Source organism: Akanthomyces muscarius, chromosome 3 (genome assembly GCF_028009165.1).
Source record: "Akanthomyces muscarius strain Ve6 chromosome 3, whole genome shotgun sequence".
NCBI classification, from domain to species: Eukaryota; Fungi; Ascomycota; class Sordariomycetes; order Hypocreales; family Cordycipitaceae; genus Akanthomyces; species Akanthomyces muscarius.
This window is the reverse complement of record NC_079243.1, coordinates 3,753,837-3,781,167: the sequence shown is the minus strand read 5'-3', so window position 1 is coordinate 3,781,167 and position 27,331 is coordinate 3,753,837. Positions and strand designations below refer to the sequence as shown.

Here is a 27,331-nt window from a genome sequence, read left to right as displayed (position 1 = left end):
TATTTGCTCGACAGCTTCTGGTGCACCGATATGATCCTGGGCACTGGCTGTGTATATCCATAGGTGTAGCTAGCAATGCATCCTTATCAACGGGTCTGTACCTGCGCATGTGACTTTGGAATCTACCACTGAGGCATACTCGTGATATTCTTTTGTTTATTCAGTCGTCGTACTAATATTGTAGAAAGTACCCAAATGCGAAATAGCAAGTGGTGTAATGCAGCAGAGGTCCCCAACGCCCGCCGTAGGCAGTTTCATTCGCCTGGCCATGCTATGTTATAATCGTAATTTTGTTCTGTTCCAACAAGGCTCAATGCAGCAAATCCACACAAGAAAAACACAATCCAAGAGCAGAGACACAAAATATGGAGTGGATCTGCGAGGTGTACTCAAGGTTGATCCATCATTTCCAAAACTGCCACCACTTTCTCTCTCGGTCACCCATGCCTTTGCGCTCCCGCCCGCGCACGCGCAGGAAGAAGACGGGAATGCCCGCCACCACAAAGCCCACCACTATCAGCGTCTGCAGCGGCTGGGCAAACACGGCGCGGCTAAGCAAAAACAGGCTCACGCAGCAAAAGATGATGGGCGTCGTAATCCACGTCTTGTACGGCCGTTCGAGCTGCGGCTCGCGCACGCGCAGCACAATCAATCCGAGCACGGTGAGAAAGTAAAACGTGTACCCCGCAACGCCATAAAACGTCACCAGCGTCGAAAACTCGCCGACGACGCAGTACACGACGGTGAGGGCGCAGTTGAGCAGCAGCGCGTAAACCGGGGTGTAGAAGAGGCCGGTGTCCTCGTCGCCGACGCAGCTGCGCATCTTCTTTGTAAGCCAAGAGCGGGTGCGCTGGGTGGAGAGCGAGTCCTCGAGCATGCGGTCGCCGAAGCCGATGCGGCCAAAGACGGTCGGGATGTACCCCTCCTTGCCGGCGACGTAGATGAGGCGGCCGGCGGTAAAGGTGGACGAGTTGAGCGCGCCAAAGCAGCTGAAGCTGACAATAAGGGCAATGACGAGGGCGCCAGCGGGGCCAAAGACGCGTGAACCAAAGAGGACGGCGACGGTGTTGGAGCCGTTAATGGCGGACAAGGGAAGGACGAGGAAATAAGCAACGTTGGCGAGGATGTAGCAGAGGATGACGAGCGGCATGGCAGTGTGGATGACGCGCGGGAGGTCGCGGCTGGGATTGCGGAATTCGCCAACAACGTAGTTGGTCTAATTGCGAAACTGTTAGCTAAAGCTGTTCTAGTAAAAGGTGCGGAATTGGGGAAAGCTTACGTTGTCCCAACCGTCAAAGGCCCAGAGGCCAGCATACAAGGCTAGCGCCCACGCCGACATGTCGGTCGAGGTGCCCTCGAACCAGTCGTGCTTTTTCCACTCGAGCGTGGGTTCGCCCGTGAACGTGTGCCCCGTAATCGCGACGACGATGCCTGTGACGGTAATAAAGATGAGCGCCACAAACTTGAGAAACATGAGCAAATCATTGACCCTGGTCCCAATCCGCGTCGAGACGCAGTTTAGCAGCGTCACCGAAAAGATCCCCACGAGCGCAACCGCCTTGCTCACCCAGGGACTGATCGTCTCCGCCTCGGCGCCAATCACGGCGCGCACCAGGTACTCGCCCATGATGATGGCGATGATGGCGGCGCTGCCGGGTTTCAGCACCAGCACCGCCGACCACGTAAACAGGAAGCCGGCCAGCTCGCCAAACGTCTTGGCCAGGTAGACCTGGGCGCCGCCGTTGAGCGGGATGGCGCCGCCGAGCTCCGCGTACGAGGCGCCGCCCGTCCAGGCGAGCACGCCGGCCACCGCCCACACCACGAGTCCCGCGCCGGCGGATCCCACGCGCGAGCTGACTTGGCTGGGCGAGGAGAAGATGCCAGATCCGATGATGAGCCCGACAATCAGCGACAGCCCGTTGAGGTACGTGAGGGTCTTGTGCTTCTCAAGGGAGCCGCCGCCCAGGGGTCCGCCGCGGCGCCCTGACGATGTCGGCGCCCCGATGGGCGCGTATCCGCTGGCGCCACCGGCAGTGGACGACAGCGGGAAGAGGTTGCCGGCGAAATCAAAGGTGGACGAGACCGAGTAGGAGCGGCCGAGGCGCGTGCTAGCAGCGCTGTGCGCGGCGGGGTTGTCGTCGGCAAAGGGGTCTTCCTCCTCGACGAGGGAGAGGCGTCGAGAAGAAGAGATGCTAGGTCGCGAGGATAGTTCTGAGTCGGAGGCGGCGGTGCCGTTGCCGCAATTGTCGTGCATGACGCTCGAGGAGGCGAGGGAGGCGAGCTCGAGCGAGTCGCGCGTCTGCGACTGCAGCCCGCCGTTGTATGCAGGCATCGTTTGTGTCGTTTGGTTCCAAGCTAAGGAAAGGGAGTGTGGCGGGGTTGATATCGAGCGAGAAGGCCTTTTATTGAGAGCACATCACGCAGTCGTGGTCGATGTCGCGACGAGGAGTAGCAAGCGGCGATGCGAGGGGGGCAGATGCAATCCCAATTAAGGAGGTGTATGTATCGTCTGAATCGTCTATGCGCTGGCTGGATGGCCCGGTCTGCGAGCTACACTGTGGTACTGAAGGCTAATGCTGTACAATGTCCTGGCCGTTCGAGCGGTGAATAAAAGGCCGCTGAGAAGAAAAAAATCAGATGCTGTAGCAGATGCGATGAATATCGGAAATGTGTCTTTGTTTGGGTGAGAAATGAGCTTGGATACAAGGGGAAGCAGCAAAGATGATGGACGCTGGGCCTTTTTTTGGTGGATTTAAAATTGGCACCAATGATACGCTGGCCCATCTGTACAGTCGTGACTTCATCCCTTGGTGCTGCGGGTCATCGTCGCTGGGCCTGGCGCTAGAGTACTCATTAAAGCAATGGTTCGCAGGTGGACGATGTGCTCAATTTCAGGGGCGAATTGTTCTAAATCGAGACGATGCTGGGAGTCACTTCCACCGATTTTCTAGCTACTTATTTGAAGTACTTTTGCCGTTTGACTTAGCTGCGTTGCTCTGTCCACCGGGTAGACCACTGCTCGTGTGAGACCTGCTTGCTGCAGTACAACTGGAAACGCCACGATCAGCCCTGCGCCCGCGTCCCAGGGTAACAGAGATGTCACCTCTTCTAAATGAGCACGATATCAGAGACGGTAAGATTGCCAGACTCCGGAAAGTCCTGAATCGTGTCAGCGCATTTCATGAGATGTGTTGTCTGAATGCCAATGCGCGGCGCCTCTGCCGCCTGCCTCCAGCAGGCGCTGTTAGGTAATCCTTGTCCAGTGGAGACCACCCAATCAATCCAGCCTTTCCTCGCCAACGACATCTCGTCTCTCGTTTCCACCTGCGCCAGAACCTCTCATCATATTTCTCAACTCGGGCGCATTGCCACATATCCCCAGAGCAAGTATGCCGTCCGACGACTATGCTCTGACGAGCGGCGGCGGCGGCGCGCTCAAGCTCAAAGGCGCCAAGATCGACAAGAAGAAGAAGAAGAAGCGCGTAAAGACGGATCTCGAAAAGAACCTGACCACCGGCGACGACGCTGCGTCCTCCAGGGAGCTTGTCGCTAAGAAGAAAGATGCCAGTGAAGGCGCAGAGGACAGGATTGAGGAGGACGAGGATGGAACATCAGCGGCGCAAAAGACGGAATCGGAGAGACAATATGAAGAGACCAAGAAGAAACGAGTAAGTCCATCTGCATCTACCCATGCTTTTCGAGCCCCTCCCATTTTCAAGATGTATTGTATGAAAAATTGATACTAATTGATGCAGCTACTCAAAATGGCAGAAAAGTCAGGCTCGCGGTCTGAACTGCTCAAGACTCACAAGGAGCGCGTCGAGGAGCTCAACACCTACCTGTCCAAGCTCAGCGAGCATCACGACATGCCCAAAATTGGGCCTGGTTAACTGGCGCACAATTGTATCACTATATAATTTTTTAACTAGTATTTTGGAGTTTGGAGTTGGGTAGTTGAGATTAAAATACCATCCGTTTCGACGTGGCCTGCAGAATCATCATAATGGTGCATTTGCAATTTTAGTCTATGGACATTATCATCATAAATCAGTAATCCCGCCCGTGTTCGGTACCGATCCAAATCTATCTTTTTACAATCCTATTAAATTCAATCCAGCATATGCACGAAAAGCAAAATAAAAAGCTCAGTATGTCAAAACGCCATGCATGTAATGTCCTTGCTCGTTACTTTTCCAGTTTCCCTCCGCTGGACACAAGACACGGCGAATAAGGATTCACTGTGTATTAATCGGGGCGTCCGCGCTTAGAGCATCATGATGCCGGCCACGACACCAGCCATGGCGGCGGCCGCAACACCAGCAGTGCCACGGCCATTGGCGGCGTTTTGCAAGTTGGGGTCGGCCTTTTCGGTTGAAGTCGGGCGAATTTCAACCCAAGAGGTCGACGTAACCGTCTCGACACGGCCTTCGCCGTTGGTCCGCGTAATCGTTTCCTGCACGGCGCTCGAGGTAGTGACGGTACCGGTGGTGATAGTGCGACGAGGAGTAGTCTCTGGGGGAGAGGAGGTCGTGGGCTCGGCTGTGAGAACGTTAGAAGCTGCATAAAGGACCATAGACAACAAATAAGTATGACGGCATGGTGGTATGTGATAAAGAGAGTCGGGCCAAGAAGGGTTGGAGGCTAGAGCACTGCGTCTAGCCCCTAAAATGGAGCATTGCAGAAATGTGCGGGGGTTGATGCCAGATGCACTTGCAAACTAGATACACTTGTACATGAAGAGACCAAAGAACAACGGTAGAGACAAGAGTAGTATGATTTCACACGCAAGCTGAGAGAGCCAGTGACTTGTGGCGTCGAACAGACCTCGTAGGCAATTGTCGACGGTCAAAGGATGCGGTGAGCCATGAAGCGGAAGAACCAGGGCAGGGAATGGGACAAGTGTTCAAGTAACACAAAACGAGGAATGGAGGTGCGGAAGGGAGTCGAGAACGATTTCAAGAAAATGACCAAAGATATCGAGCATAAAACGGAAAAGGGGCCTAGATTGTCGCAGAAAAGAAAACTGGAACGGCGTGGAGAGGGCAACAAGGGGACAAAGGCAGTGAAGTAAGCAAAGTAGACTGACACGAATCAGAAGAACCCGCTTCGTTAGGCGAAGAAGGGGAGGACTGTCCTGACGAAGGAAAATCTCTAGTAGGTGCTGGAGAGGAGGAAGTTGGGGGGGGAATGGAAGGAGAATTCTGTTGAGAAGGTGTCGGGGAGGAAGACTGACGTGGAGCATCAGAAGATGGAGAAGATGATTGAAAAGATGAAGATGGAGGAGATGAAGTCGAAGACTGCTCCGGAAAAGAAGAAGAAGACTGACGTGAAGGAGAAGATGTGGGAGAAGGTGGAGGGGAAGACACGGACGATTCTGGTACAGACGTACCAGATGAGAAAGTAGTTGGAGGATTAGAAGAAGAAGAAGCAACTTCGCTGGTTGAAGCTGTAGGAGACGTACCCGAGGTGGAGACCGGTTTGGAAGTCGAGGAGGAAGGGGTAGTGCTTGGGGGGGCTGAAGTAGTAGTTGGGACAGATGTCGTCGGCTTGCTCGAGGTGGGCGGCGAGGAAGTCGGAGTCGAAACCGGGGGAGGGGGAGACGATGACGGGGAAGACGAGCTTGTAGGCGAGCTGGGAGACGAGGAGGGTGGCGGAGGAGGCGAAGAAGTCCCAGGGCTCGAAGTTCCAGGAGAAGAGGTGCTCGTAGTGCTACCGCCAGGTTGGTGAACTGTCTCCGTAGTCGTGACCGTTGAGGTAACGGTGCCCTCGACAGTGGAGGTGGAAGCACCATCTGGGAGGCTGTTAGTACAAGTTGAGATTTAAGCAAGCGCGGTAACGATCAACAAGGTAGTGATGCCACGCGAGAAATTGACAGTCAAACACGGGAACATAGTAACTTACTGCCTGGCTGGCTGCCCTCATTGCCCTGGTTCTGGTTCCCGGGAGGGCTAGTAGTATTACTTCCGGGCGTCTGACGCTTCTCCAGCTGAACGCCTTGGTGCTGAACAGCACCAAGGCAGGGTCCTCGAGCGGCGGCCAAGCCCATCATGGCCACCAAGCCGATGAAGGCAATGACGAGAAATCGACGAAGAGTCGACATTTTGCGGTGCTCCTGCTGTCCGGGAATTGTATCCGGGTGTCCAAGGGTGCGGTCTCCAAAACCTCTTCCAGAATGTTGCGACTTTTCTTCTTCCTGATGCTGCTTTCTCAGTAGTCCGGCCTCCAGCGTGGAGTCGTGTTGCATGTCGGAGGACATTTCTGTATATATATAATGCAGAGAAGAAAAAAGAGGAGGAAGAAGAGGTTGAAGAGGTTCAGGAAGGAGGGTATAGAAGAAGCAGGTCGGACTAGGCAAAAAGCGGCCCCAAGAGGTTTCGGCTTGCTTCAGACAGAGACAGGCAGGTTTGGCTTGCAGATGATGTGCAGTGGTGTGTGTTTAGCCCGTGCGATTCCAGATGGCTAGGTTTTGAATGACGACAAAGCTGGGTGGGCTGCAGAACACAAAGCTAAAAGGCGTCTGTATCTTGGTTTGAACTTGGCAGACACGAGACGGCAAAATGTGGGCAATGGAACTCCAGTGCACAAGGAAAACGAGGCGTTTGATGTGCGGGTGGTGAGCTTATCAGAGCGTCGTCGTTGTGGGGGAGGGTCGGGCTTGCTGCAAGTCTTGGCTGGATGGGAGAGGATGATTGGACGAGAGGGAAACAAATCAATAAGAGAGGAGGTTGACAGGACTAATAAAGAGTGAGGAGGAGAAGAGGGAAGAGAAGCAGCGCGATGCAGACGGCAGAGATGCAGGCCGGAAGCAAGGCAAAAGGTATGATGCGTTTGCAGCGACGGGCTGTGGTGTGCGTTTGCTTGTGGTGGTGCTTGGGCAGGCTGGGCTGGCGTGGGTGGCAGGTCGAGATGCTCCGCTTTCGCCTGCAGGTGGCGACGGGCCAGGCTGGCTAGGACGATGGGGCAACCGGCTTTTTTCTTCCTGCGGCGGAGGGGCCGTGTTGCGTCGAATGGAGCCTCTTACACGAGGTGGTGAGGTGCTTAGCTTGGGAGAGTGGGAGGCTAGAAGGCGCAAAGTTTGTGGGCGGGAGGACGAGAAACCGAGGTGGTGGCAGTTGTGATTGGGATGGATGGACGCGAGGAGCAGGAGGTGGCACAGCCAGGTTAAATTCAAAAATAGAGATAGAGGAGAAAAGACGGATGACAACGTGGACTGCTAAAAAAAGAAAGCATCGAATGCAGACGAGGCTAGACAGCGCCTGGAATTTTTTTCCGTATTGTTAAACAATGCCGTGGGTGTAGATGAGATTCACATATCTGAGCAGCCCACCCGCTTCACCACCGTCCACGGGACAGCAGTTACAGCGTCTTGCAGCGGTGGTCGCTGGGCCGGATGCGCTATTTTTGGGGGCTGCACACCTGTGAATAGCGACGCTAGCAGCCCGGAGCCAGTGAGCCGACGCGCTGCCAGCTTCAAACCCCGGTCCCGGCAGCCTGCCCTCCCTTGCAAGCACCGTACCAGCGTTGCCCTGTTGGGCGTGGCTCGCTCACCCGGTGGGACGGCCCAGCGTCAGCCAAGCCAGCCATTGCCTTGGAAGAATACGAGACAAAGCACCTAGAAAAACTCTCCAACCTCTCTTCCCGCTAGCGTCCCAAGCTAATAGAAAGCCATCCATGGTTCAATGATTTCTCATTCAGCGCTACGGGTTCCCAGCGACTGACGATGATCTTTTTATTCCTCGTTTCTTATTCCCGTGCGCCGCGGAGGATTTCTTGCATTGGCCTCGGTTGCAAACGTGGCTAATAAACGCTAAATAGAAGAAGGCTCCCACCCAAGAATCCTGCCGCGGAGGAAAAAGAAAAGAAAGACAAAATGAGAGTTACCCAGACAGCCTGGCCAGACCTTGCAACAGCCCTGTCTGCGTCACAGCCATCCGGGCTGTCAGAGCCCGATGCGCTAGCGATCCGTGGGCACGTTGGGGCACACTATCAGCAGCGGTCTCAGTCTTCGTCTTCATCTTCGCTCTGTTCCCTGCACGCTGTCTCCATACATCCCGAACTTTTTTTTGGCGGTGGAATTCGATCCTAGTCAAAGAACTCCCCCCAGGCAACATCCGCTGAACCCGACGATTGGCGCGTCAGAGCCCTCGCCCGGCACCAGGGCACGCATAACAACAGCTCCAGCTCTCTTCTTGCTTCAGCTCCCATCTGTCTCAGCCCAACCCGCACCGTGCCCACTCCTCTGTGGTGGTGCCATGGCTTCTGCGGCCGCATGGACGGCGCTGCTGAACTCTGTCTCGCCCAGCCGGCGTATTCCATCAGCCGATAGGTCCGTATAGAAAAAGTATACGGGATGATGGTTTATTATTATGCCAGCTGGTTGCTGCGCTGTCCTGGCCCGATCCTTCTCCACCAATTGGGCTCTGCGCATGAGGCTCTGCTCTGGCTCCCTCATCGTTGGCTGGCTCAGCCCATTCTATCAATAGCATTGCCGGCTGCTTTTCACCTCCCTTGCGGCGCAGCGAGGGCTGGCTCGCCGCAGCCAATTATTGCCTGTAAATTGTAAACCACCACGCACTAGCTGCGAGTAGTCTGGTGCTTTGTTTGATCCTCATGCCAGCAGTGCATCCTTTTTAATTTTCTCGCTCTTTCGCTCTCTTGCATGTCAAAGACCAGTCATTACGACTTCTGCCAGCCTGGCACGTTTCGTTGCCGCGCCGTGCGCACAAAGATCGTTGGCAAAATCCGGTGGCTGGTGAGACATTCTCTGACAGGCGGACCAGCTCCTGCGGCCTGCTCACCAGTCTACGCCATCGTGGGCTCGCGAAGCGAAACATCCCATCTGTCGTAGAACAGAATCATATTCTGCGCTAGTTCGCCATCCATTTCTCAAACCAAGCTGCCTTAGCGAATGTCGTCGTCGAATTATGCAATTCAACTGCTCACTTAGCGGCACATGCAATACACTAGCTTTGGGTGGAAAAGGCGGTTAAGAACACGTTTCGCATTGTGTATCCATATACCATAGCATTCTAGCCGATGATGCCGGATCGTAAATGATAAAGAGACGCCCATAGCATGAGACTCAATATCACTGCATGCTGCACACCAGCCCCAACTCTCTTCAGCTGCGTCCGTCGTGCATTATGGCCTGTCATAATTTGTTCATTAATTGAAATATTGCTTAAACACATTGCACTTGCGGAAGGTTTGTCCCGGCCGCAATAAAGCCAATTTTCTAATTGACATTAAAATGCTGGACAGCTTGGTCTCTGCCACCTCCAGTTCGACGCTACCCTCCAGCCAGCCGCCACAAGTCTGGTCCTCAAGACAAGCTCATCGCTGTCACCACAGCTGTCGAGCCGGACTATCAGTACGTATCACAGAAAAATATTCCGACTGACGATCCGCTTTCCAGCCATACCATAAAAACAGATGCGCCTCTTTCCATTCGGTGGGCCGCTATGCTCCGGCTGCTGGTTCGAGATCCACTGCTCCACCAAAGCTTCGCCTTGGTCTGATATAGCATCTTTCGAGTCTTGACGGCATCAGTCGATGCATCAGGCTTGCACATGACAAGTCCACCGTCAACTCTGACAGAAAATATATCCAACATCAAAATTAGACATGATGATAACGCCCCTTTATTATAGTTGCAAGCAAAATGGTCGAGTCCGCATATCTGTTCACGTGATTCTCTCTCAATCGCCTGCTGGACGTGCGCGGCCTTGTGGCGCCGAAAGGCCCGCGCTGTCGTAGCACTTTTTGGCGTAGCCCTTACCCAGGCCGCGCCGCTTTCATGTGATGCTGCAGCTTTTTTCCAAACCTACGTCCCGTTCTCACGAAATTACCCATGGCCGAAACGTCGATATCACTCTGTTGATAAAAGTGCATGCTGAGCGCAATTGACGTTACGTCAAGTGGTGGAACTGGAACCGAGGCCTGTCATCAGGCTACGTGCGCCAATAGCTCACGCAAGTCTACCCCTCGAACAAACCACCGTTCGATGCGCCGCCATCCGCCATGGGCGAGCCCAACTCCAGAGAGCTGCTCGGTGGCGTCGAATTCGACGAGCACGTACACCTGCGCGCATTGAGCCGCTCGCCACACCCCTACCACCGAGGCCACAACGAGATTCCCAGCGACTACGACCGCCTGGCGCCGCCGACCAAGGCAGGCGGCTCTTCAAAGACGATGCGACACGGACAGTTGTCGCCCATACGACCGTCTGCATTCTCCAAAGACTCGACCCCCGTCAGTGATAGCGGCACCGAGGCGGATGACGAGCATTTCCTGCGTGGCTTGCCGGCGCCCAAGGTGAAGCTGCACAAGGGGCTGCGGGGCCGCAACGAGGTGCTGTCCGGCACAGCGACCCCCGTCTCGCCGTCCATCATAGAAGAGGAGCAGGAACCCTTATTGAGCAAAGAATCTGTATTCAAAGCAGCTCCCTCGGGGAATATAATACTAAGCCCGCTGCGGCGATATCGCAATGTCGTGCGCCGCCTCACGGAGGGGGGCATCATAGCGCTCCTTGGCGCATTCGTCACCACCAATTCGCACGTGGCACCTATATACCAGAAATGGAACAAAGGTGAGAAGTACCAAAAACACATTTGCCCGGGCTTTCGCTGACAATGTACAGACTTCAAGCTCTTTCTCGGCCTTGCCACCACAGTCGCAGCCGTCTACCCTCTTCGAGTCCTATTATGGTCCTATCGGAAGCGAAGCCCCTCGCGATGGCTGCCACTCACGATACCGGCCAATTTCGACCCTGCACCCCTATTATACCCGCCAGCTATTACAATACTGGTCTCTCTTCTAATTTCTGTCGATAATGTGGCCGTGCTTCTGCCGAATTTGATTCTCAGCATCAGCGCTTTGCCGCAACAACTATTCCCGAAGCTCGAGCACGCCGCGTCTTACGACACTCTGCAATGGGCAGCGACATGTCTTCCGCTGCTGTGGGGGAATGATTCCGACAGGCATCTTTATCAAGACTCTGCCAATCTACCCCTGTCGGCGGAGGCTATTGTCCTGCTCTATCCCTTGCACAGAACTCTGTGCCTTGTCTTGCATTGCTTGACCACCACCAGTCTGCTGACAGCCGAGCTGCAGCTGCTCTCCATTGCTCTCATCGATGTACTTATCCTAGGCAGGTCGCCGCAAATGCAAATCATCAAGGCCCTTCTCTGGGGCGGCGGCCTCGGCGTTCTTTTCCTCTGCGGCGCGGTCATACGATGGGGCATCGCGCTGGCCAGAGTTCCCAAGTGGCGCTTCCGCAGACTGCCAAGCGGCCAGAAATCGCCCATCTGGAAGTCACTGCTACGGTTGCTCTCGCTGCGAAGACTACGGGCTGAGCTGCGCGGCTTGCAGCCTGAAGATCCCGCCTATTCGACCGCATACTCATCCGAAGACGAGGCAGAGAGCGGCCCGACCTTTCGCGCACCTTCCAGGGTTCGCACGCTAGGCCCCATGTCGGCGTGGCCCGGTGCTGAACCTGGCGCTGCCACAGGTACTACCAACTCCGACGAGGATGTCATCGAGGGCATCTCGAGGCGACACACATTGCCCACCCCGGACAAGCCAGCGCGTCGTGCCAGCGGGCATACGCCATCTGGTCGGCGCAAACGTGCCACATCGCTCTCTGTGCGGCCGTTTCTCAAACTGACCTACGAACAAGCCATCGTTCGGAAATGGGCATACGCGGCCTACGTGTATGCCTGCATCATCCTGCTCATCTTAGTCGGTGTCCGTACCTACGTCGCGCGCTACGCACTGTCGAGCCAAGAACCCATCGGCTGGGCCCTCGGCTACCTCTTTGGCGACGTGCCCTGGTTCCGCCTGCAAGTCGTGACAGCGAACCTAGAGCGATGGATCTGCCTGCCCCCAAACCACACCAACACGCCCGACGCGGCTGTGGCAGGTCTAGGCTGGGTCGAGACCCTGCGCCTGCAGCACTTTGGCGCTGCCACGACACGTCTTCTTCTCAGCGGCTACTGGCTTGTCATCCTCCTCGCCGGCCTGCTCGTCGTGTTCCAGCTCAAAGACACGTACGAGGTCGACACGCGCCGCAAGGTCTTCCACTTTATGATGGTGGGCATGTTCCTGCCCGCGCTGTACGTGGACCCCACGTACGCTGCGCTGGCCCTCGGCCTGATCCTCGCCGTCTTCCTAATCCTCGACCTGCTCCGCGCCAGCCAGCTGCCGCCGCTGTCGAAGCCCATTGCCGCGTTCCTGGCGCCGTACGTCGACGGCCGCGACTTTCGCGGCCCCGTCGTCATCTCCCACATCTTCCTGCTCATCGGCTGCGCCATCCCCCTCTGGCTGGCCTTGGCCACGGTTGGCCGCGCTGGCGAGGGCTACGCCAAGGGTTGGGAGGCGCCCTCACGCGACGCTAGCATGGTGGCGGGCGTCATCTGCGTCGGCCTCGGGGACGCCGCGGCCAGCCTGATCGGCCGCCGCTACGGACACCGCAAGTGGCTCTGGGGCGGCGGCAAGAGCCTTGAGGGCAGCGTCGCGTTTGCGGTGGCCGTCTTTGCGGGCCTGAGCTTCGCGAGCGCCTGGTTGAGGGTCGGTGGCTGGCCGACGGCGGATGAGCCGTTGGCGGTTTTGGCGGCGGCTAGGAACGCGGGTGTCTGCGCGTCGTTGGCGAGTGTCACGGAGGCGGTCCTGACGGGCGGCAACGACAATGTCATTGTGCCTGTTGTTCTGTGGACCTGTGTCAAGAGTCTGGGCGTGTAACTCGCTACAAGAACATTTGTCAGCACGACATGGGAGGAGAGACCAAGACTAGACTGGCGTGAGTGCCATTTTTATTGCATGAGCATTTATAAATATAAATAATACAGGCTGCAGCATTGCAGCGTCTAATTACCAACAAGACAACAACCCTGTTGCTTTGCCAAGTAGTTTTCCTTTTCTCAAATGCATCTTGTCAAATAACTGTTGCCTCCAAAACGCCAACGTAGATGTTAAAGCACCCTTCACGCCATGAGATCTTCTAAAATGGCCTCCAGCTCCTCCCGCCTAAACGGCAGACTCAAAAGCTCTGTACCCAGCGCGTCTTTGCGGCTGGTAATGATTTGATGATCGTGAAATCTGCAGCACCACAAGTTAGCATCCAATTACAAACCAATCAGAACAGGCGATTGGGGACATACTCTTTAAGGAGGGTACGGAACGCCATTTCCGAACTGCACACAAACTCCTCCACTGCTTTGTTATACACCATTCTATATTCCACACCCGTGCTCCCTTCCTCTGCGCCCCCGGCATCCTCGTCCATGGCGATGAGCACCTCGCCGACCAGCAGGCGGAACAGGTTCTTGGCGTTCTCCGGCAAGCTCTTGAGCACAAACGCGACGCCCTCGCGGCCGTGCACGCGGTGCGCTTTCCGCCCGAGCAGCTCGTGCATCTCGTCCACGGCGTCGAGCTCCACGGCCAGCGGCGCAAAGGTGGTGGCGTCGTGGAAGACAAAGTTAAAGGCGGAGCGCACGCCGACGTCCCAGAGGAGCGAGAAGTCGGGCGCGTCGGCGGAGCAGAGCAGGTGCACGGCCGGGTGCGCGGCGAGGGACGCGAGGATGGGGTAGGACGAGGCGGAGGCGCGGCGGAAGGAGGAGGAGTCGATGGAGTGCACTAGGATGGTGACGGAGGTGGAGGACGGGGAGGATGAGAGGTGGGCGAGGATGGATTGCGCCATGGCGAGCGGCTGCGTCGAGGGGAGGCTCTTTTTCGTGTCGGGCAGCACGGCGCGCGCCACGCACGACAGGATCTCGCGGATGTTCGTTGTGGGCGTGTAGCCATTGACGATGACAATCGGGCTCTCGGGCGCCAGGGTATATAGATGTGTCGCGAATTTCTGGAGGAGGTTGCGCTTGGAGCCGAAGCCGTAGAGGCACAGACTAAAGCCCTGCGCGAGCTCCAGCGCCCACTGCGCAAACGACTCGGCGTGCAGCGTCTCGAGGTAGTCGACGTCTTTGGCGTGGCGTTGGGTGACGGCGCTTTTCTTGCCAAGGACGTCAAAGTACTCGTCGTGCGTGAGCAGCCGCAGGCCGGAGAGCGTATTGTCAGAGGTCTTGGGCCGGCCGGGCTTGTTGTGGAAAAAGTACATTTCCTGCGGCGGGAGGTCGCGCGGCGGCGTCGGCGACTTGGCGCGCTTCCTCCGCGGCCGTTTCTGCTTTGTGGGTGTCGATGCTGCCGCAGTTGCTTCGTCAGGCAGCAGGCCATCGCCGTCAGACATGCGGTCGTTGATGTCGTCGTCCTCATCCGATGTGTCGCCAAAGATGGCCCGCGCGAGATCCTCGTCCTCGTCCGAGGCGCCGGCGTCGTCGTCGCTCGGGCCGTCACCGGTCGCGTGCTCGAGAAGCGTGCGCGCCGTCTTGCGGCGCGCAGAGCGGTCGGCGGCGTTACGGCCCGGGGTCGAAGCATTCGGCCCTGCGGCCTTGAGCGGCGTGAGATGCGTGGTGTTGGGCGCAGAGGTCGATGGGGTGGCGGGTGATTTGGTCGGTCTTTGCTTCGGGGGCCGGCCGCGCTTTCGTGGCGTGACGACGGGTGTGGGTTCGGGAGCTGAGGCGACGACGTCTTCGGTGGTTTGGGTTACCATGGCTACATCTTGGCCATCCATCGGGATGTCGTGGCCGTCCATGGGAACGTCCTCGGAAGGGGCGAGGATAGTTGCGTCGAGGGGCTCCGAGCTTCGCTGGCGCTTGGCCGGGGGACCCTCGTCGGCGTCTCTGCTGTCCTGGTTCATGGCCGACTGTGACTGCAGCCAATTGTGCGGATGCAGTAGTCCTGGATCAGTCGACTCGCTGATTCGAGATGATTTGTCGTTTGGCCACGACTGACGTTGAAAGTTGCTAGCTGGCTACCTAGCTCTTGGAGCTTTCTTCTTGGGTGGAGCGCGTCAAGACGCGTTCCGCGTAAAGTGGTTTCCTTTTTGGAATCCAGCACTTCGAATCTTGAGAAGTGATACGAATGTCATGTCACCAAAGACTGCCACTTTAAGCTCCAGAGCGGATTATTTCCAATGACTCAATTTATAATGTCGGCACCGCGTACACTGAACCCTCCAGCCCTGCATAAAATTATGATAATTCGATCGCATGATCGACCATTATACACCCGAGCTGCTTCAGCGTTGCCTACCCTACAGCTAGTCGCTTATCGGACGTAATTGAGAGCGAGCCGCAGTGCTCACGGGCATGTTCCTTTTACGGTCCGCAAAACTACGAGAACATTCTAGCTCGCGCGCGCCGGCTTCTTGAAAGTCTCGTAGCCTTCCCACGAGACTTGTGGCGCTGTCGTAAGGCTACGCCTCCGCACCACTTGTCCACGTGTGAGTTGACGCAATTTCTGTCCGAACGGGTAGCAGAGCCGAGGTGCGAACTAGATTGTTCTAAACGTTGTCGCTGCCAAACGGGTGCCTCTCATGCTACAACAAGAGCGGTTTTCAACTATAAAGCCTTTTCTGACCCGACTTGTACTCAAGCTCTCATAATCTTCATTCACTCACCAAACACCAGTTCCGCACTTACAACGAAATGGCCATCCTAGACCAGCTCGAAACACTTATTCTAACAAACCACCCGCAACATAATAATGTCGCGGAATGTTTGGCAGAACTTGGAGCCCCGTCCATGTCCATCGCGGTAATGGACAATGGCCAAGTGTCAGCTAGGTGCTACTCTGTCGCTGGCGATGACGCCGAAACGGCATTTCAGGCCTGCAGCATTTCCAAGGCAGCAAACGCAGTTGCCACCATGAAGCTGATTGACGAGGGTCGATTGACTCTGAATGGGACACTACGTGAGCTGCTGCCCAAAGAATATCTCGAAATTTTACTCGACGGGTCACCGCCGAGCCAGCGACCGCTCATTGAGAGCATTACGATTAAGCAACTCCTCAGTCATACTGGTGGCCTAGCGCCAGATAGCTTCCCCGGCTATTCTGCGTCTGCGGCCGTTCCGACTATGCATGAAATAATTGCCGGCGAGAAACCTGCAAATACAACTCGTTTCCGTCTGGTTTCGCTGCCGGGCCACAAGTTTGAATACTCTGGCGCAGGATCCACGTTGCTTCAGCTCATCCTCGAAGCCGTCACGGGCAAGGAATACAGAGCCCTTATGCAGGAACTTATTTTAACGCCGCTCCAAATGACACGGTCTTTCTATAATTTACGAAAGGAAGAGGACAAGAACATTGCCATAACATACCGCACTGGATTCACGGAATGCGACGCCAATCACCACTACTTTCCCGAGCTTGCTGCCGCGGGTCTGTGGACCACGCCCGCTGATTTGCTGAAGCTCATTCGAGACGTGCAAAAGTCGGTTTCCGGAGAAGGCGGAATATTGAAACAGGTCACCGCAATGGAAATGCTCGAGGAGATTGACGGTGGATTCTCGCTGGGCTGGCAAAGGAGGAAGAGCAAGCCGGCTGTGTTTGGACACAGCGGCTCCAACGAGCCAGGCTTCAGGTCGCTGTCTATGGGCTTCTTGGGCCAAGACGCCAATGATGAGCTCTCAAAGTCTGGAATTGTGGTCATGACGAATGCCAATACAGGGGATTTGCTACGGGCACAGTGCATGCAGGCTATCAGCGCCCTCAAAGGCTGGCCGTTCCCAGACCATGAGGCCAAGGCGCAGCGACTGGGAAGGCCAGCTTCTGAGAGCGGAGATGGTTGGAAAGCGTGGAGCGGGGAGTGGAAGAATATCAATGGGCGTTCGTTTCTCCTAAAAGAGGGCACTGGTGGTCTGCCTGTGCTGGTCTACGATGGTTTGGCTGAGGTTATGCTCCTGCCTGCTGTAGATGGGCGGCGTGGTGAAGATGGTGGCTTTGTCGACTTTGTGCTGCAAGGGCTGCCTTTACTTTCTATGGCACTGGAGGAGGGTGGTGGCATGATTAAACTTCAAAGATTACGCGGTGAATCGGGAGAGCTGAAGAGAGTGTAGATCATTTCAACAAACACAAAGTTCTTTACACAGCAGTGTTTCGCTCGCAATCAGTTTAGGATTAGTTTCTACATAACTACTCACTTTTTAACTCGAGTGTATCGACTTCTGCAGACAAAGACCAAGCCCCAAAGTACGTCTGTCTTGTTGAGTTGCAGACACGATCTTGGAAGGTGGCTTTAAACCTGGGGGCAGAAAGGATTGGCGCTATCGCAAGCGAGTAAGCCTCATTTGAAGCACTTCGTTACTAAGCTACTTAGCATTAGCATTATTATTGCGAAACTTTCCGAGGACAGATAAAGCATCAACTCACGATTTGCAACATTATCTAAATTGCAAATTGCAAGTTGGTCTCCCACATCATCATGGCCAAACAATCCATTATTACGCTCAGCGATGGCGCCGAAGTACTGGTCCGGCTGCTTGACGAGAGCCCGGACAGCAGCAAGCCGCTCCTCATTGCGCTGCATGGAGCTCCCGGACTATCAAGTCACATTGAACCGGCAAATTCATTCGGTTTCTTGGCCAGTCGTTTCCGCGTTTTGGTGTACGATGCGCGGGGCAGTGGTGAGAGCGATATCAAGACGCCCTTTACAGACGAGCGCTGGATTGCCGACCTTGACGAAATCCGGTGAGTGTAGTTACGAAATTGCTGAATTGTCACCAAGATTGCTGACAATGACCTCTTCTATCTAGACAATGGGCAGGCGAAGAGAAATTCACTCTTGCTGGAGGCTCATACGGCGGTTTCGTGGCGCTGGGCTATACCCTCGCCCACCCCAGCCACGTCTCCGCCCTCATCCTGCGCGATACCTGGGCATACGGCTTCCGCGGCACCCTTCGCGCCTTGAACAATGTCGCGAGATCGACCGAAATCACGACTGACCCAGCCCAGCAGGTACGCATCTGGTCGGGCAGCTTGCGCGACAACCACGACCTCGAGACGGGCCTCGCCGACATTCTCCCCATTTACACTGCCAAGAAGCAGCAGGATGCTGTACCCGCGGCAGACGACCAAAGCTTCGAAAACGCCAAGAAGCACTATCACTACGAGACGCACAATGCGGCATTCAGCTACAGTGTGCCGCGATTTGATGTTCGTGATCGACTTCACGAGATCAAAGTGCCGACGCTGGTTGTTGTGGGTAGGCACGATCCTATTGCGCCGGTGGAGGATTCGCAGGAGATTCATGACGGCATTGATGGCAGCGTTCTCGCCATTTTTGAGAATTCGGGCCATAGCCCACCATCTGAAGAGCCAAAACTTTTCCAAGAGACACTGTGGCAGTTTTTAAACAAGAATTAATCATATTGTCCGTTTCCACATTACGATAAATTTATCCATAGTCATTATTCGTCATGATCCGTAGCCTGCGCAACACCTAATCCTCCAATTCCCTTGCCCACATTGATCTTCCCTCGCACCCAGTCAAACACAATGATATATAGTCATGACGACACAAGAAAGGAATAAAAACGAGCCATGGAGCCCGTTTCTCTTCTCAAATGTAGACGTTTCGGCTTCCACTCGGCCTGCGACCGCGCGATCTGGTCTCTTGCCGCACAACCACCGGCGGCGGGGGAATAGTCAAGCTTGATGAGCGCGAGCGTCGGCTGCTGCGCGGTCTTCGGTGATGGTGATGACGATGATGGTGCTTCGGCTCGTGGCGCCCGTACCACGGGTCAATCTCCGGCTTGGGCGAGGGGCCGCCGAGGTTGAAGCACGAGCGGACGACCCAGATGAGCAGAAGGACACCGACAACAGAGCCAATGACGATTCCTGCAATGGCGCCGCCGGTCAGATTTGCCGCGCCTCCATGGCTGTCGGGTGTGCTGGTGACGGTGACAGTCACGGTGGCGGTCGCGGCGGAGGCGGCTTGTCGGGCGTGGAGCGGAACGGTCCGTGATGGTGGCAGATACGGAGCCATTGTAGCGAGAGAACAATGCCTTTGTTTGTTCAGTCTGAGATAGAGAGCGCACAAAAGCTTCTTCTTTTGGCTAGGGTTTCCTATTTATATCTTTTTTGAAGAGCCTGCTGCGAACTGATCGCTTGTATTACATCACGACTGGATTTGCCCCAATGTAAATGGACCACCACCCAACCACCGTCATGAAGATCTAAAGTGGATTGAAGTCTACGAGTGGCTTTTGCTATATTTGCCGTCGGGGTGTTCTTCATTTTGAATGACGGCATCTGTGCGTATGCCAAAGCTGAAATTATGCATCTTTTGCCTACTGTCTGACAAAAAGCCATCCTGGCGGCGATCTGGCGCGGCCTAGCGTCAAGAAGCTTTGAGAGCACACCGGCATAGCAGTAGAGATGTCCAACTAGCGTTTAAATCCATTTCCAATTGCGCCATTGATCATTTTCAAACATATCTGCATTCTAGAAAGCCGTACAATTGTCTCATTAGTCCGTCCAGCTGAGAAGGCCCTTCTTTGTCAGCTCCAGCTCATCATCCACTTTCCTCCACACACGCAATCTCGCATCAGGGTCTTGCGCATGAGGCATGTTCTTGGCTTCCCAGATACGGTTAAAGTAACGACCGCCACCTTTGCCACCGGCCTCGCCCACGCCTTGGATCTGCGGGTCAGGGCCTGCGTCTGTGCTGGTCGCCGCGTGCGTGATGCAGTAGGACCCCTGCTTGGTGTTGATGGCGAAGAGGCTCGCAAAGAACTGCAGGACGAAGCTGAGGACGACGCTGACCCAGCCGAGGAAGCCGTCGCCAGCCTTGAAGGACCAGATGCCGCTGTTGACGTAGCCCGGGTGCACGCCGTTGATGGTGATGTGGCGGTACTTTTCTGTCCGCAGCAGGCGCGTGTGCATCTCGGTCAGCCAGCACTGAAAGTACAGCTTATTGTTGTTGTACATTTGCACGCCCTTGCACCCCGCGCCGTTGAAGTTGTCGAGGTCGTACACGCCAATGTACGTCATGCACGACGTGGTGCACACCACGCGGGGCGCCTCGGCGCGTGCGAGCGACGGCAGTAGACGCAGCGTGAGCAGGACGTGGGAAAGAAAGTTGACCTGGTGCACCAGCTCGAAGCCGTCCTCGCTGCGAATGTGCTTGGTGAGGCCGCCGGGGTTGGTGCCCATGCCGGCATTGTTGCACAGAATGTCGAGCGGGCGGCCCGAGTCCAGCCAGCGCTTGGCAAAGGCATCGATGCTCTGAAGCTTGCCCATATCAATCTCCCACCACTCAATGGTGCTCTTCTCGTGGCCGGCGGCGCGCGCGAGCGCCTTGCAGTGGTCCGCGACGGCGCCGGGATGTTTCTCGGCCGGCGTTACGCGGCACGCCAGCACGAGGTTGGCGCCGCACTGCGCAAAGTGCAGCGCGGCCTGCTCGCCGATGCCGCTGTTGGCGCCGGAGATGACGATCCATTTGCCGCTCAGGTTCTTGTGCGGGACGTCCTGCTCGGTGAGCGTCTTGCTGACGGTGCCCTCCCAGAAGCACTTGTACCGACGCCAGAGCCAGGTCGGCTCCGTGAAGGACAGGGGCGCGTCGTACGCGATATTTTGGTAGGGTGATTGCACCATGTCTGCGGAGAAGTAGTATTTGTATAGATGTGAAGGTGTAACGGTTGCCCTCGGGTTCTCGGTTGGCAAAGGTGGTGAGGTGAGTTTATTTATAAAGAACGGATCTCGGGCAAACTTTCTAGGACGGCCCCGCGCCCAACCTCCGGGGGAAGCGGCGCTCAGACGGGGCAGAGTCCCGAGGAAACGCTCGGCGCGCCACGGCTTCCAAGCCTCGGCCAGGGACAGCGGGGTAAAAAAGCTGTTTAACACGCTAGAATTGGTCTTGTGCAGGACCTTTGCGTCTTCACATGGGCTGGCGCCAGCCCGTTAAACGACTACCCCAGAGTCGACAGCTACGACTCGCGTCACCGCATTCGGTTGGCCCTATCGGGTTGATGACGCAGCGTACCTTGACCCAGAATATCCATGCACAGCACTCGCACTACAGTGGCTAGCTCAAGCTACCATCAACCGCTCTTGATGAGAAAACTACTAGAACATGCACATTCATAGAAGCTATCCTGCTCAAACAGGTAAGGCTGTGGCTACTAAACGGCGTTGAGGGCATGGTTGGCTAAATTAGTGACTCCCACTTCCCCAGCCTTTTATCCTGGAACTTGAATTTCTACATGGGATGTGCGCTAAAGTTTACACTGGTCTGCTGCTTCTGGCGCCGCCCGGAAAGTACGCACTAAGAAGCTACGCCTAACCTGCACATTCCCGCTAAAGCCAGGACGCTTCTCAAGCTTGCAGAGTGGCAGAAACGAGGACTCATTCCAAGCTCCTCGGCTTTCTTATGAAAGTCTGACATCCTGTAGTTATCGAGATTCTACGGCCTGGACGAAACGGCGAGCCTGAATTTGACTGAGAACTCGTTGAGAGTTGCATGTGCTTGCGCAACCCCTTCGATGAAAACTTCCCCGAGGTCACGATCTCTACTCTGCGAGGCACAAGAATCGATTTCTGCACTACAATACCTTGCGGGCCACTAATCGTCGACTTCAACGCGAGACTAATATATGAATTAAGGACGAAATCGACTCAGCCAGGAGTAGATTCCATTTGTTTTAGAAGTCATGCTTGTCAACGCTATCGGCGTCTTTCTGACCTGGATGAACCTTCCTTACAAGCTGGAACATCTCCAGAGGCTATCAGCATCAACTTCCATGTTTTCTGGCTGGGAACGATCGCCATCGTACCGAATGACTGATTCGAATCGGCCGGATGGAAAAAGGCGACATAATGTCTCTGGGATAAGTTTTCTACCCATTGGAGCACTATTACGCCTATTGTCTTTTATGGGTTCAATTATTTCCGCTGCGAAGTCAGATCCTGCGCAACTCGATGTCAAACACAGCAATCAGCCAGCCATCGCAGCAGAAACAGCATCTGCTAAAATATAAGCACCTGCGCAACCCAATTTGGCGAATCATTAAAAAGATGATCCGAAAATATCCCTCGTTTACTGCCTCATACGTTACCGATGAAATTGTTTATCGAGTTTTAAGACCGCGAAAACGACGTCAACGGGCAGCCGGTTCCTCTAGAGATGCAAGACAGTCCTGGGGACAGCCAGTTCTACATAGAGAGAGCTATGCTCAACTCAGCCGAGTACTTTTTGCGAACTGTAGTTCAAAATGGGAGGGGAGCGACCAAATTGACGACCAAGAGGGCTTGATTTGTCGAGGCAAGTTTGCAAGCTATCAGGAAGAGGAGAAACTACGTGAAATCCATTGTAATTTGTGGTGGGGGCTACTCTTTCTACCTTGGGATGCTGGCGCTTACCGTTGGGGAGGTGAGACGTTCTGGCTGCAAAGATCGAGATCGCCGATTCGTGGACAGGCAACCGTCCTTTTAGGTCTAGGTTGTCACAATTAACAGCCTGGTGCGCTACGAATCTTAGGGCCTAATATACACATGAGACTAAATCAATTACGCTAATAGCGTTACTTTAACCTCAGTAAATGATAATTAGTGTAAACGATCTTGCGCTGGGAATAGTAACTAGGAGATCGTTTAAACAGGATATAAAAATATAGGTTGATTCTTATGTGAGGCATGGAAGTGGCGTCGCACGTGTACACTATGTGCCTATAGCGCGACACTTTGCGGCCGCAAGCGGGACCTAAATTATCTCGTGGTAGCAACGGACGTTCTAGAACACGGCCCAGGTAGCGCCATGTTTTTCCTCGACGGATATGTGGGCGATTGTCCGCGCAATCCTACAAAAATCCAACCTCTCTCGCAATCCGCCCGACTTGAGGCGCTTCGACAACTCCAAATTGTATGCGGTGCCGCCGCCGGCGATGTAGAGACCAGGTATGAAGCGCCTAGATTCGGTTCCAAATGGCCGCCCGCGACATGCCGACAATGCCTCAACTCTCAATGGCTATACCGTCACCCAGCTGCTCGAGTGCGACCCTCGCCCGACTCTCGTCGTCGCCTTGAACACGATCGCGCCGGACGATAATGATGCGTCGACTTTGCGCACCAGCACATACTACGCCAATCCTAGTCTTCTCGAACTTGCCCCCCTACATCAACGATTAAAGGCTCTCTTCGACTCCCATGATGCCATACAACAAGATCTCGACTCGGCAGAATTTGTGGCTTGGGCCGGCCGCCGCAGGAATTCTGCCGTACTGTCGAAACCTTCAGCTGCTATCCAGCACTTTGCCGGCTACAAGTGGACTCGTGTCCAACTGGGCCAGGCTTTCTGCGTCCTTAGCGCCGACGGCCCAATCGACAGTGCTGGCGACCTCAATATCGACTCGCTCACCGAGACCAGAAGGCGATCGCATGAGACGAGCGTATCCAAGCCGAGGCTTCGCCGTGGATCGTCCGTTGTGCGCAGGCCGTGCTCTTCTGGTCGTGCGGACCATGGCAGACAGGTGTCGCGGACCAAATCAGCCGAGGACCTCACCACGCCGGTGCTGTGGCTTCCCGGCGGCAACATGCGCGTCGACTGGGGCGTCAACTGGACGGAGATGCCGTTAACAGATGCCACGTCCAACCACGTTTGGCTTCTTAGGTCGATGGACTGGTCTGCTTCGCCCTTGGGCCCCGTTGAGAGCTGGCACTGGGATCTCCGCGCCGCCTCCGACATGCTCATCAGAACACCGTATCCTGCCGCCATATACTGGGGTCCAGAATTTGTGACTCTTTACAACGAGCCGTATGTCGACCTGGCCGGCGACAAGCACCCCGAGCTGCTCGGAACGCCCTACGCCAAGGGCTGGGCCGAGATTTGGCATCTTATCGAGCCTGTCATGCTGGCTGCTTGGGATGGCGCCGAGTCCACCATGAAGCATAATGATCGCCTTTTCATACTGCGGGGAGGCTTCCTCGAAGAGACTTTTTTCTCGTGGTCGCTGGTCCCTCTGCTGGGCTCGAACGGCCAAGTGGCTGGCATCTTCAACGCCGCCTTTGAAACCACGCAGCAAGTTGTCAATGAGAGGCGCCTGCAAACGCTCCAAGAAATCGGAGCACACACAGCCACGGCCAAGACACTGAGCGAGTTTTGGGTCCTGGCACTCCAAGGCATGGCCAAGAATGAGGCTGACTTTCCCTTTTGTCTTCTCTACTCAAACACCGAGGATAGCAGTGACGGCTCATCCTTCCAGTCCAACTCCACGCTCGCTGCACCTTTTTTCAATCTCGAAGGCAGCTTAGGAGTTCCTGATGGCCACGCGTCAGCCCCCCAGAATATGGATGCTGCTGGCTTTGAAGGCTTCGCTCCCTACATGCGGCAGTCCGTAGCCAACAACGGCAATCCCATCGTTCTTTCCAACTCTGACGGTACGCTACCAGCGCATCTCATAGAAGGCATCCAGTGGCTGGGATTCGGTGAGCCTAGTAGGACCGTGATTGTTTTTGCCGTCACTCCGATGACGCCGAAATCTCAACACTACGAATTTCCACAATCGCGGGGCTTTATCGTCCTTGGTGCAAACCCCAGGCGGCCGTACGACTCTGCCTACGAGCTTTTCATACAGCTACTGATGAGACAGCTTGGCACGTCACTCGCATCCGTCCTGCTGTTTGAGGATCAAGTGAAGCGTAGTGAACGCGAGGCTCGACTGGCCGCTCTTGATCGTCAACAGCTGTCCTTGCAGCTGCGTCAGCGCACACAGGAGGCCGTCGAGAGCGAGTTGAAATTTGCTCGTATGGCCGAGTATGCACCTGTTGGCATTTTTATCGCCAATTCCCAAGGCAGCCTCACTTTCTGTAACGGCATGTGGTGGAAAGTGTCACGCCAAGCTCGTATCAGCGGAGCAGAGGATAGATGGATGGAGAACATTGTGCAGGCTGACAAGCCTGTAGTAGCGGATGCCTGGGATAAGCTACTGACGCAGAAGATGACCATCTCTGCCGAATTCCGCTTCAGATCGCCCGTCATAGACGAGTCGGTGGATACCTGGGTTCTTATGAGTGCCTTCCCCGAGAAGGACCACGAGGGCAACATTCGAACCATCTTTGGCTGTATCACCGATATTTCGGCTCAAAAGGAAGCCGAAAACATCCAGAGCAAGCGTCGCGAAGAAGCCTTAGAGCTCAAGCGTCAACAGGAAAACTTCATTGACATTACAAGCCACGAGATGCGAAATCCACTATCGGCGATCTTGCAGTGTGCGGATCAAATAGTCAAGACGGCGAGCAATTTTGCCGAATATGACGAGATAGGCAAGGTCAGAGACCTGCTTCACGATAACGCGGACGCGGCCAAAACCATCAACCTCTGTGCGAGCCACCAGAAGCGAATAGTGGACGATATTCTGACGCTCTCTAAGCTCGACTCGAAGCTCATGACTATTAATCCCGTCTCAGTACAACCCATACAAGTCGTCGAGCGCGTTCTGACAATGTTTGAACCGGAATCTAACGCCGATGACATAAAACTCAGTCTGTCAATTGACGAGAGCTACTCCAGCCTTGGTGTAGATACCGTCAGTCTTGACCCATCGAGGCTTCAACAAGTTCTCATAAACCTCATGACGAACGCCATAAAATTTACCAAGGGCTGTGCTCAACGAACCATTCTTGTCACAGTCGGCGCGGGGCACGACGGCCAGGGCTTGCTCTCAACTGAGCATTCATACCTTCCCGCAAAGGTCGTCAACTCCAGCGACAGCGAAGAAACCCGTCTCGCGGACCAACAAACACAGGGTGATGATTGGGTGTGTCTTCACTTTACAGTGCAAGACAGTGGACCCGGCCTTGACGAAGAGGACCTCAAGGTGCTTTTCCAACGTTTCCAACAGGCCTCGCCTCGTACCCATGTTCAGTACGGAGGCTCCGGCCTTGGTCTATTTATATCGAGACTATTGGTTGATATGATGGGGGGAGAAATCGGCGTCTGCTCTAATAATGGTAGCGGCAGCCGCTTCTTCTTCTACATCAAGTGCCGAAAGCTTTTACCCCAAAACACCAGTCCCGCGGGAACGTCGAAACCAGAACCTCCCATTCAACCTCACCAGAGCTCACAAAGTACCATTTCTGACTCTGCTGTCGGCGCCGCTTTGTACAGCATTCTCATCGTGGAAGACAATCTGATCAACCAGCGAGTGCTGAAGCGTCAGCTTCTCAACGCCGGGCATATTGTGCATACAGCAAACCATGGAAAGCAGGCTCTTGAGGTCCTGGAAAAGTCTAGCGCATGGCATGGCAACGAAGAGAATGGCACGGCTTTGTCTGTGATTCTTATGGATATTGAGATGCCAGTCATGGACGGCCTGACATGCTCCCGCAGGATCAGAGAGCTGGAAGCTGAGGGGGTGATCACCAGACACCTGCCAATCATTGCTGTCACAGCCTACGCGCGACCGGAGCAGATTGAAAATGCAAAAGTCGCTGGTGTGGTGAGCTTTCATCCAGCGAACTGACGAGCGACGCTCGTGTGCTGATAACCTTAATAGGATGATTTGATGCCCAAGCCCTTTCGCATTGTTGAGCTGGTACCGAAAATTACGGAATTAGTACATAGATTCAAGAGCGACGAATGAGCTGCCTATCAGGGCGCCCAACTTTTTCAACAACTTTCTACTCCTCGTTGGCGTGAAAGCCTATCCCAACAAGAATACGCCAGTGTGGCCTTCGCAAACCAAAAAGGTCGGATATAGCACGAAGAGAAGTCGCGAAGTATCTCTCGATCGATGCATGAACCGGTTTGCTTGCCTGCATGCACTTGCGTATTTCGAACTGGTGAGGCGCGGAAAGCAACGTCTCATTGGCTCCATCCGTGCCGGGAACCTCGAGAGCCGAGACAATAACTCCCGTGCCGGGAAGCAATATCTGACCGTCAACAGGGGTTTCCACGAACTAAAGCAATGAACTCTACGGAGTAGGGGAAATGGGTAGCATTCATCGAGCTATTACATTTCTCCACCCAGCAGCATCAGGGATTGTCGAGCTCTCCGCTTTCACGCCTATCAGTCCCTTGATAAAGGAGCGTGGGTTTTGGGCCTAGTCTACCATTGCGCTGTGCACAAGGCCGCTGTTGGCGACAGCGCGTTGAAGCGGGAGCTACCGCCTAACTAGTGATATATTGGTGTAGAAGCCCAAACACGGAGGGGCAAGCAATACACGAACAATTGATCAACTTGCACCAAAAAAAACACCACACAAGCTGTTAAATGTCTACATTCACTTCTGTAACTGCCTTGATACGCTCACCAATTGACCCGTGGCTGACGGGGCGCTCGTTGTCGACTTTGTCCTAACCGATGAGGACCTCCCACCATCTAGATTAGCTTGTCTTCGGATCATAGCATTCCCGCGCCCCATTGCGATGCTTTTATTGCACCTGCCCACAATTAGCCGGAATAGGCCCTAGCTTGACCAGGCGCCCTGGGGAGCCATATTGTGTTAT

General features: G+C 55.0%; 10 protein-coding genes across 11 annotated transcripts; 5 read left to right on the top strand and 5 right to left on the bottom strand.

Moving 5' to 3' along the window:
• Positions 1 to 403: 403 nt before the first annotated feature.
• On the bottom strand, positions 404 to 2,332 carry LMH87_002616 (uncharacterized protein; the record flags this gene model as incomplete). Its single annotated transcript, XM_056194100.1, has 2 exons — positions 404 to 1,216; positions 1,280 to 2,332. The coding sequence occupies 2 exons, from the start codon at positions 2,330 to 2,332 to the stop codon at positions 404 to 406; spliced, it is 1,866 nt and encodes a 621-aa protein (XP_056051072.1).
• A 1,057-nt stretch (positions 2,333 to 3,389) lies between these two features.
• LMH87_002615 (uncharacterized protein) lies at positions 3,390 to 3,890 on the top strand (the record flags this gene model as incomplete). The annotated part of the gene is made up of 2 exons (XM_056194099.1): positions 3,390 to 3,668; positions 3,756 to 3,890. The coding sequence occupies 2 exons, from the start codon at positions 3,390 to 3,392 to the stop codon at positions 3,888 to 3,890; spliced, it is 414 nt and encodes a 137-aa protein (XP_056051071.1).
• A 374-nt stretch (positions 3,891 to 4,264) lies between these two features.
• On the bottom strand, positions 4,265 to 6,244 carry LMH87_002614 (uncharacterized protein; the record flags this gene model as incomplete). Of its 2 annotated transcripts, none has more annotated exons than XM_056194097.1 (3): positions 4,265 to 4,539; positions 5,390 to 5,791; positions 5,902 to 6,244. In XM_056194097.1, 3 exons carry the CDS (start codon positions 6,242 to 6,244, stop codon positions 4,265 to 4,267), a joined length of 1,020 nt encoding a protein of 339 aa, XP_056051069.1. The 2 variants fall into 2 exon arrangements, with proteins under 2 accessions (XP_056051069.1, XP_056051070.1); XM_056194098.1 differs by having other exon boundaries at positions 5,462 to 5,791.
• A 3,776-nt stretch (positions 6,245 to 10,020) lies between these two features.
• On the top strand, positions 10,021 to 12,738 carry LMH87_002613 (uncharacterized protein; the record flags this gene model as incomplete). The annotated part of the gene is made up of 2 exons (XM_056194096.1): positions 10,021 to 10,588; positions 10,640 to 12,738. 2 exons carry the CDS (start codon positions 10,021 to 10,023, stop codon positions 12,736 to 12,738), a joined length of 2,667 nt encoding a protein of 888 aa, XP_056051068.1.
• A 242-nt stretch (positions 12,739 to 12,980) lies between these two features.
• On the bottom strand, positions 12,981 to 14,746 carry LMH87_002612 (uncharacterized protein; the record flags this gene model as incomplete). Its single annotated transcript, XM_056194094.1, has 2 exons — positions 12,981 to 13,095; positions 13,158 to 14,746. 2 exons carry the CDS (start codon positions 14,744 to 14,746, stop codon positions 12,981 to 12,983), a joined length of 1,704 nt encoding a protein of 567 aa, XP_056051067.1.
• Positions 14,747 to 15,536: 790 nt separating this feature from the next.
• Positions 15,537 to 16,946, top strand: LMH87_002611 (uncharacterized protein; the record flags this gene model as incomplete). The annotated part of the gene is made up of 1 exon (XM_056194093.1): positions 15,537 to 16,946. The coding sequence occupies one exon, from the start codon at positions 15,537 to 15,539 to the stop codon at positions 16,944 to 16,946; it is 1,410 nt and encodes a 469-aa protein (XP_056051066.1).
• Positions 16,947 to 17,311: 365 nt separating this feature from the next.
• Positions 17,312 to 18,252, top strand: LMH87_002610 (uncharacterized protein; the record flags this gene model as incomplete). Its single annotated transcript, XM_056194092.1, has 2 exons — positions 17,312 to 17,577; positions 17,643 to 18,252. 2 exons carry the CDS (start codon positions 17,312 to 17,314, stop codon positions 18,250 to 18,252), a joined length of 876 nt encoding a protein of 291 aa, XP_056051065.1.
• A 196-nt stretch (positions 18,253 to 18,448) lies between these two features.
• On the bottom strand, positions 18,449 to 18,874 carry LMH87_002609 (uncharacterized protein; the record flags this gene model as incomplete). The annotated part of the gene is made up of 1 exon (XM_056194091.1): positions 18,449 to 18,874. The coding sequence occupies one exon, from the start codon at positions 18,872 to 18,874 to the stop codon at positions 18,449 to 18,451; it is 426 nt and encodes a 141-aa protein (XP_056051064.1).
• A 482-nt stretch (positions 18,875 to 19,356) lies between these two features.
• Positions 19,357 to 20,484, bottom strand: LMH87_002608 (uncharacterized protein; the record flags this gene model as incomplete). The annotated part of the gene is made up of 1 exon (XM_056194090.1): positions 19,357 to 20,484. One exon carries the CDS (start codon positions 20,482 to 20,484, stop codon positions 19,357 to 19,359), a length of 1,128 nt encoding a protein of 375 aa, XP_056051063.1.
• Positions 20,485 to 22,784: 2,300 nt separating this feature from the next.
• On the top strand, positions 22,785 to 26,465 carry LMH87_002607 (uncharacterized protein; the record flags this gene model as incomplete). The annotated part of the gene is made up of 2 exons (XM_056194089.1): positions 22,785 to 26,321; positions 26,379 to 26,465. The coding sequence occupies 2 exons, from the start codon at positions 22,785 to 22,787 to the stop codon at positions 26,463 to 26,465; spliced, it is 3,624 nt and encodes a 1,207-aa protein (XP_056051062.1).
• Positions 26,466 to 27,331: the final 866 nt, after the last annotated feature.